At 41.4% G+C, this 8,421-nt stretch overlaps 2 protein-coding genes across 6 annotated transcripts in view; one reads left to right on the top strand and one right to left on the bottom strand.

Annotated features, from left to right (window-relative positions):
* The window catches only part of erg (ETS transcription factor ERG), a 95,151-nt gene extending 91,332 nt beyond the window's left edge, over positions 1 to 3,819 (top strand). For all 5 annotated transcript variants that reach the window (XM_062485071.1, XM_062485074.1, XM_062485075.1 and 2 more), the window contains one exon: positions 1,693 to 3,819. In XM_062485071.1, coding sequence (XP_062341055.1) covers positions 1,693 to 2,213 — 521 coding nt within the window. In that variant the 3' untranslated portion in view covers positions 2,214 to 3,819. The remainder of the gene's footprint in view (positions 1 to 1,692) is intronic.
* Positions 3,820 to 4,064: 245 nt separating this feature from the next.
* On the bottom strand, positions 4,065 to 5,550 carry kcnj15 (potassium inwardly rectifying channel subfamily J member 15). Its single transcript, XM_062485091.1, has one exon. It carries the CDS (start codon positions 5,492 to 5,494, stop codon positions 4,469 to 4,471), a length of 1,026 nt encoding a protein of 341 aa, XP_062341075.1. The 5' UTR covers positions 5,495 to 5,550; the 3' UTR covers positions 4,065 to 4,468.
* Between the last annotated feature and the right edge of the window lie 2,871 nt (positions 5,551 to 8,421).

The raw sequence follows: 8,421 nt of genomic DNA on the forward strand, positions 1-8,421 counted from the left end.
TTGCACTAAAGTACTCACATTAAGGAAAGTTAGGACTGCGTTCATAAAGTGATATAACATTTTAGTTGACATTGTCCAGGGCCCCTTAGATGTCATGTGCCCCTGGGCAAGTGCCCAGTTGCCCTAATGGTTAATCCGGCCTTGTGCATATAAATTGTACAAATGTACAAATATATTGTGGATATTAACCTGTTTACGCTCCTGTTTCGCCCGCGAGACAAAAATGCTGCCTCCCCCTTCCTCAGTTACGACGCACTAAATTCTAAAAAATATATTTTTTAGACGCTACACATGTTATACATCGTTGGAAAGCTACGATTCTTGTGCTTCCATTGAAATAAACCAATTCAAGATCAAGTCGCAATAGCAAGCAAAGTCAACGTCTTTTTCCGGTGAACATTCCTTCAACAATGCCAAAGAAAAAAGTTGTACTCACCCTAAGTTGTTCAAATAGGTCCAGGTGTGCAAATCATGCCATCAAAACTTGATCTGCGTAAGTCCCAAGGGTTCAAAGTATCTAACCATGTAAAGTAATTCGTCCAAATACAATGTTTTACGTTCATGAATAGCCATTATCCTTTGTTTCATTATGCAAGTTAGCCGACGGAAGAAACAACTTGTTCACATAAAAGTGTTATTTTCTCCGATTTATCAACGGAGTATTTACAAAATGAAGGTCTCAAAATGTCCGTTGAACCCTCCCCTTTTGATTGACACCTTGTTCGACCCAATAGGAGCTTCCATGCCCCGTTGACAGCCCTCTAAAGCCAACTAGGTCTGTGCGTCCTGCCCCCCCCCCGCCCCCCCCCCCCCACACTCGTTCTAAACAAATTTCTCGAACTGGCTTCGACTGGCTCTGAAATTAGCTCGTTAGCCTTGTAGCTGACAGCTAGCTGAAAATGCCAATACCTCATTTGTATGCGTCTGTGGAGCCTTCAAAATAACAGTCGATTGCGCAATATGGTTGACAGAATCAGTGTTCTTTGTGCGCCAATCCTTGGAATCAGATAAAGCACTCCAATGTGTTCATGCTTCAGTTTTTGTGTTTCAGTATTACTAATTAGGGATTTAGCTATTATATATGATATTTCTAAGTACCAGAGATGGGCCAGAGATAACAATTATGAAAAATAATACCTTTTTATTTGACCTTGACCTTGGTTACAAAGGGTCATTTTGGAGTCTCCAAAAGACCCTTTTAGAAAATTCCTGGATGTACTCTTATAAAAACATGTGTCAAATATGAATATATTGTGGTATTATGTTTGACTTTTGATTTGAATTGGGTAAGGCTTCAACCTGTGGTCCAATTTAGTCTTCCAGATAATACCTACCACCTCTAGGCCTCTTCAGGCCTCTGTTTTCAAAACAAAATCTAGGCGGAAATAGAAATTTTCACTTTCCTTGTGTTCAAGCTTCTATTACTCAACACTAGAAGGACTGACAGGGGTCCTGACAACAGGGGACATAACTTCAGAGTGTCAGCTTTCAAAAGAGATCATTTACATGCATGTACTCCAAATGGTTCAAGAACAGCTTCCAATTTACTTTGGGTATGCTGTTTAGGCGTTTTCAGGCAAATTTAACAGGAACATGAAAAGGTTAACATCACATTTAGGAAATGGGTTCAGTATTTGGCATTCTGTCTCAGTCCATAGTATTGACTGTTAAGACTTCCTGTCTCTCCTCCAGGCTCTGGTCAGATCCAGCTGTGGCAGTTCCTGCTGGAGCTTCTGTCGGACAGCGCAAATTCCAGCTGCATCACCTGGGAGGGCACCAACGGGGAGTTCAAGATGACCGACCCAGACGAGGTGGCGAGGCGCTGGGGCGAGCGCAAGAGCAAGCCCAACATGAACTACGACAAGCTGAGCCGCGCGCTGCGCTACTACTACGACAAGAACATCATGACCAAGGTGCACGGCAAACGCTACGCATACAAGTTCGACTTCCACGGCATCGCCCAGGCTTTGCAGCCCCACCCCCCGGAATCTTCCATGTACAAGTACCCTTCTGACCTGTCCTACATAAGCACCTACCACGCCCACCAGCAGAAGGTCAACTTTGTCACACCCCATCCTCAGGCACTCCCAGTCTCCTCTTCCAGCTTCTTTGCCACCCCCAACCCTTACTGGAACTCCCCCACAGGTGGTATCTACCCCAACACGAGGCACCCAGCGGCACACATGCCCTCCCATCTGGGAACCTACTATTAGATGTACCAGAGGGAGGTCATTCAGGTGCCACATTAATGGTGAACCTGAATAAATAAACTGGATGAAAACAAGGCAGAGATGGGGCTTAATCAGCCCTTATCAAAGGGGAAATGATCAACAAAGAAGAATTATGGAAAGTAGGGTAAATGCTGTAATACTAGGACATGAGCTGAAGAGGAAGACTAAGGTTTTTTAAAGGAATAAGAGAAGGGATGAGAGAATGTAAATAAATAACGATATAAGTCGGTGATCAAAATCAGTGGTATAGAATGCTTAAACGAACAGAGGCATTATAGGAAGTATGGGACGTATGGGAAAGGAAGATTAGTAAAGATAAGTAGACATAAAAAGTAGTTGTAAGTGGACAACATTACAAAATCAAGTTATTTTAAAATAGAGATACATATATAAAAACATACAATAGCTGCATGAATAGTTACTTTTACATATGTGTTTAAACTATTAGACCACCTTATTTAAAGAAGTAAACATATCAAAGACTGTAATGATAAAGGGAGATGAGAGAAGGTGAGAAAAGGATCATAGTTTGTGATACTTTGCGTGCACAGATTGATAAAGGACGGGTAGCTGTTGAAAAACTGTGAACAAAGCACGTACAGGAACCACCTTTGGTAAATCAGTGCAAGATGGGCATGTTGCATGACCATGTTTTGGGCCATGGCACTATACAGTATACAGTATACACAGGTTTAATCTCTATGGTTGGGACTCACAGGACAATATGAGATCAAAGGCGTGAGGGCAACGAGTACCTGAATGACAGTGAATATCAGAATGAATGGCTGACTAGAGACACTTAATATGTGAAAATATTATTATTCCTTTATATATAAACTGCCATGTCTTATCAGTATTATAATGCATACAGTATGGCATTCTTGGATGTAAAGGGAAGCTATATTACTTGACTGTTATTCTTAGAGTTTGCCTTGAAAACATTCCATCAGTGTTGTATTTGGGAAATTTGAAGACTAGAAAAAAACTGGAATATGCAGGATTCGTATGAAGTTGTGTATGACCTCAACCCTTTTAGGGGGAATTGAGAGTTTTTTTGACCAGTGCCTTACCACAGAAACTCTCAATTCTGAAGAGATTTTACAAAAAGTGCAAATGTTTTATTTTTTTTCCTGAGTCGCGAACGCTGTGCGTTTGTTAGATTGAAGTATTCAAGTCAGTGTTTTATTTCTTTTTATATTATAAATATATAACTTATGCATTTATACACTACGAGTTGATCTCAGACAGCCAAAGAGACACAATGTTTTTTTCTAGAAATAGAGATGAAAAAGCCATTGAAATGGACCAAAGTGGGCAATAAGAAATTCAAAAACATTCTTGCCTTTCAGCATTAAGCTTTGTATACAGTTTACATACATAAACAATATATACTTATATACAACTGATTGTGTTGGCCAGGCAAGATATGGCAGATCAGTTGGGTAGAACACCTTTAAGCTGACAAACCTTGTAAAAGCATTTAAACCGGACTGAAATACTGAGATTTATGATGTAAAGGAAATATAAAAATGATATACTTTGATAGATTTTTCTACTGTGTCATTTCTAATAAAGTATTTTCAACCAACATACTGTCCCTTTTATGTATATTTGAAAGGTCACAGATGAGAAGGTGGTGTTCTATCCTGCATGACAAGAAAAGTTGCCAGGTGCCATTGTTTAGACCCGATACAGTAACTGCGTGCCAACAGTGAGATAATCCTCACTGGCCCATCAGCCGATTGTTGCCACAACAACAACGATGAGGAAGAGAGCCATGTGACTTCAAAGCTGTGTATGTGGGTTGTGTCCATAAAGATTATGAAACATATCATTTTAGAGACAGTGGTTTATTAAAAAAAACAAAAAACATATCAGATCCATTATCTTACAAACATGATTCATTCCACACCCATCTGCCTTTTACAGTAAAATAAAATAAGTGCAACTATCCAAATGATTTGTTACAATTTCTTTACTATACATCTATTTTCCTGTAATCATACAGGGTATATAACGATAATTTGTTGTAATACAGTAACTTCTTCTTTTGTTTGGTTTCCAGACTGTACTTTCACTCTGCAGATGAATATCTTCTTTTACTCAGAGATTTTACACCGACAACTGATGAAACACAAAAACAAAAAAAATACACATATTCATTTTGAGATTTAATTGAGAACAGACTAGCTATTGTATAACAGTCAGAAGTCTAATTTAGTCCAGTGTGCCCCTCTCTATACTTTCTTATACTCTTCTTCAAGCTTCAGTTTCTCAGTTTTGTTGCAAGTGATGATGGCAGGGTCGGTGCTCCCCTGCACCTTGTCAAAGTAGTTAAAGTCGGCGACATATCGTCCACCGGGTGTGCTGAAAAGCACTGGCTTGAACTCGTAACCCCACAGAATCTCCTGAGGAATGTACGAGGTGCGGCTCTGACATGTGGCGGCCGTGGACTCCATGGTTGCGTTGAGGGTCACCAGCAGCTCAAAATCGCGTGTTTTCAGGTTCTCTGCGGTCAGGCCCTTCAGAGGGCTGCTCTCATCCAACACGTGATAGAAGGTGAGCGGCAGGATGAGGAAGGGGCAGTCTCCGCTGGAGTCCATGTAGAAGTCCACGCTGGTCTGGTGTATCAACGTCTTCTCGCCCTCTTCGGTAATGTTGGGGCTCAGTAGTTTGCCTGTTAGCTGGCACTGAATCAGCAGGCTCTTCCTCATGTTGGCCACCCGCACCATCAGACATGTCTTCCCCTCATGACGGCACACCACTGCCCACTTGCTGAATTTTATGGTTTCCGCCCGCTTCTTCGGCCGTGCCAGCTTGGCCAGGAAGGCGCCCGTCACAAAGATCTCCGCCAGGCCAGTGATGACCAGCTGTGCCACCAGGGTGAAGATGGCGAGCGGGCATTCTTCAGAAATGTAGCGGAAGCCGTAGCCAATGGTGGTCTGAGATTCCAGGGAGAAGAGAAAGGCACCGGTCAAAGTCTCCACGTTCATGACACAAGGAGTGTGATTGGAGGGCAGCTCAGTGTTAAAATCGCCATTGCCCATGCCAATGAAGAAGAAGATGACGCCAAAGATGAACCAGGTCATGACGAAGGTGGAGGCAAAAAGAGTGAGTTTATAGCGCCATTTCATATCTACTACTGTGGTCCAGATATCGTGAAGATAAAGTTTGACCATGCCCTCCACATTGTCGATGCGCACATTGTTATGGCCGTCTTTGGACACAATCCTTCGGAGAACCTCTGTCTTCTTGATAGTCATATTTGGTCGGTTGGTGATTGGACCTTCTGTCTTATCCTATCAGGATTGCAGACAACAACAAAAACAGCGCACATTGGGTCAATACACTGTTATCATAACAATTGTCCGTGATTAGAACATAATTATAAACATTCATCAAATGTAAACATACAAAACTAGTTTTCCTTCTTACAACAAAATGGGGGACAGACAAGGTCAAGATCTGTCTCTCAAAACATGACACAGCAACTTCAGCAACAGAACAATCTCAAGAACTTGTTATTTTCCTTATTGCTTTTCAAAGTTAATAAGCACATTTTGCAGTTATAAATTAACCCAGCTCCACTAACACACTTGGAAGAACTATTTGGTCTCAGAAAAGTTCTTAAAAGTAAAACCAATATTGTAATTGGAATGTAAAATTGACAAAACATACTCACTCGTTTACTTGTCCCTAAACAAGGAATGAGTAAGGTGAAACTACTTAATAACACCCCTCCTAGAGAATTTCACAATCACTCCTGTCTATTGTCCCTGCCTATGCGCATTGAACTTTAGCATGATCATATTTAGGACACAGAGAAAGGCAGAGAGTGAGAGCAGAGCAACAAAGGAGAGAACTGCCTGCACAGGTAATAGTTCAGCTTTTGTTGTGGACAAACTCCACCTATCTGTTCCACCTGACGGGACTTTGAGAAACGTTAACTCTTTCTGTTTTCTCACTTGTTCATCTGTTTGTTTTGAAGTTCCTTTTACAGTTGTGGCTTTATACATGCCTGCATTTACTTTCTCCGTCACAAACTACTGTTGGTAGTATGCTGTTGTGGGAGTGTTCTGAAGGTGTGAACTTAGCTAAATCGTGTCGTAAGGTAGTTTGATGTAACGAATGTCTCTTTTTTAGAGTAAATATTTGCTTAGCAGATACTGTCAAAATCATCTTCATGGCTAGTCTTGTAAACGTAGCAAAATATCAATGCAATTCTTAAGTTACATCCGTTACACAACAGTCTAACCACATCCTTAATCAACAAAAGGTTTTGGCAAAATATCTTTATTATTTGTAAAGACCAATTACTTTTCCAGCACTTCTCTACACTAAACAGTGACCTTGGGTTGTGTTACAAGATGGGAGGATAAGAACTCCCTGCGTTTGTCATTAACCCAGCCTGGGGCAAGGGTGCCAAGAGGAAATGGACAGCCAACACAGACAGCTTGGTAATCTCTTGGCTGTCTGTGTCTCTTTGTGAACACTTTTTCTTCTTCTCTGTATCTTTGTTTAGCCCGCTGACTTGTTAATCACATTCATTGTCTTCCCATTTAATATTTAGTTTTTCAAATAGATCCAGTATCTGATCACTAGTGATGTGGCTCTGTCAGCCGACAGCTCTAGTGGTGGATGGAACATTTTCTCTCATTAACTTTAAGAACATTGCCTCAGGACCATGCTTTTTCAGATATGCTACTGATGACTGAAGACTAGTTACAAATTCATAAAGGCAGTTAATAACTTATGTATCTAGTGGAGGGGTCTTCCCACACACCAAAACGCACATTCACACACGAACAGAAATTCACACACACCACCACCGGCACGCACAAAGACACACACAAACCAGCAGGGCCTGGAGCAAAGACATTTGCAATAGTTAGTTATCTAAGTGGGGAGAGCTGAATAGATCATTACATAAAAGAAATTGTTTTGTCGGCACTCGGTGGAGCTCCGCAGTGCTGGCCTTCACATCTATTTTATAGGTCACAGGTGGAGATAAGTTTGCCACAGACAAAAAGGTAAAACGGAGTCTTCCACCTTGATCTCCAGCCTATTGTTAAATTCACAAATCGGGTTCTATTCCCCAGAGATGGGGTGGAAAAAGGGGAGGTACGAATATAATAAAGAGGAGGAGGTAAAGCATTTCAAATGGAACTGAAATGAAAGCCATGGCCTATGCGCCTTTGGATTTAAAGATAAACGTTCTGCACCAGTTTGCATAAGTGATCCATCATAGGAAGAGGTACTAAGCTGTCAAGTGAAAAGCATAACTTGAGAAAACCTCTGGTGGAGAGGGTCTGAGATAAGCATCACTTGAGCCAATGTATAGTGTGAAGCACCGAGACAGACTCGCGAGAGAGAAGGTAAGCCCTAGGGTGTTTAATAGCACCTTTTTGGTGTAAAACAAATACAGTAATAAGGAAACTGAAAAAGCTGTGTCGGCGTGTCTCTTCGGTCGACAAGTCTCTTAGCCTCTGGCCCTCCTGGCTCAATCGTTAGGGTTCTTCTCTCCTTACGGCGAGTCTGTGTAGCAGAAAACATGTCCACATCAACCAATCTATCACCCCTTTTTGTCCCCTTTTGTACTCATCAGGAGTGGGGTAGATGAGCAACAGGTGTGCCTCGTTGAGGCTCTCTTCCCCAGCCCAGGAGTAAAGGGCTGGGCTGAGGCTTTGCGTCGGTAACGAGGCCAACGGGCTGCCAGGCCTATGGCCGACAAGGCCCCCTTGTCACAATAGACATAGCCTTTTCCAGGCCTAACCACAATCACGTCTATGTGTTCATTTTAAATAAAAGATAAATACATTTAAATAAAACTATATTTTTTAAATACATACTTTATTGGAAAAAACATTACTTGCTATGATATTTGCCTTAAAAGCTTTATAAACACATCACCACACACTGCCATTTTTCAGCTACTTTAAGCTCACTATTTAGCAATTCACTGAGTAAGTATTCTAATCTCACGCCTCAGTTTAATGGTTACTACTTTCAAAACTGTGAGAAGATATCCACAGCCGGTCCCAATGTTTTCATAGTAAGGCCTGCCCAAGGATAGTGTTCCTATTCTATGAAGACTCTCCCAATGCTAGCAAGAAAACTATACAACAAACTCCAGCCTTCATTCAATCATGATTCCATCATTAGGAATGACACCTACATGGAAACACTTTTG

The sequence above is a fragment of the Osmerus eperlanus genome, chromosome 19 (genome assembly GCF_963692335.1).
Source record: "Osmerus eperlanus chromosome 19, fOsmEpe2.1, whole genome shotgun sequence".
Lineage (NCBI taxonomy): Eukaryota > Metazoa > Chordata > Actinopteri > Osmeriformes > Osmeridae > Osmerus > Osmerus eperlanus.

Excerpts from the sequence above, each read along its gene's own strand:
- kcnj15 (XM_062485091.1), bottom strand. The coding sequence starts at position 5,494 with ATGACTATCAAGAAGACAGAGGTTCTCCGAAGGATTGTGTCCAAAGAC.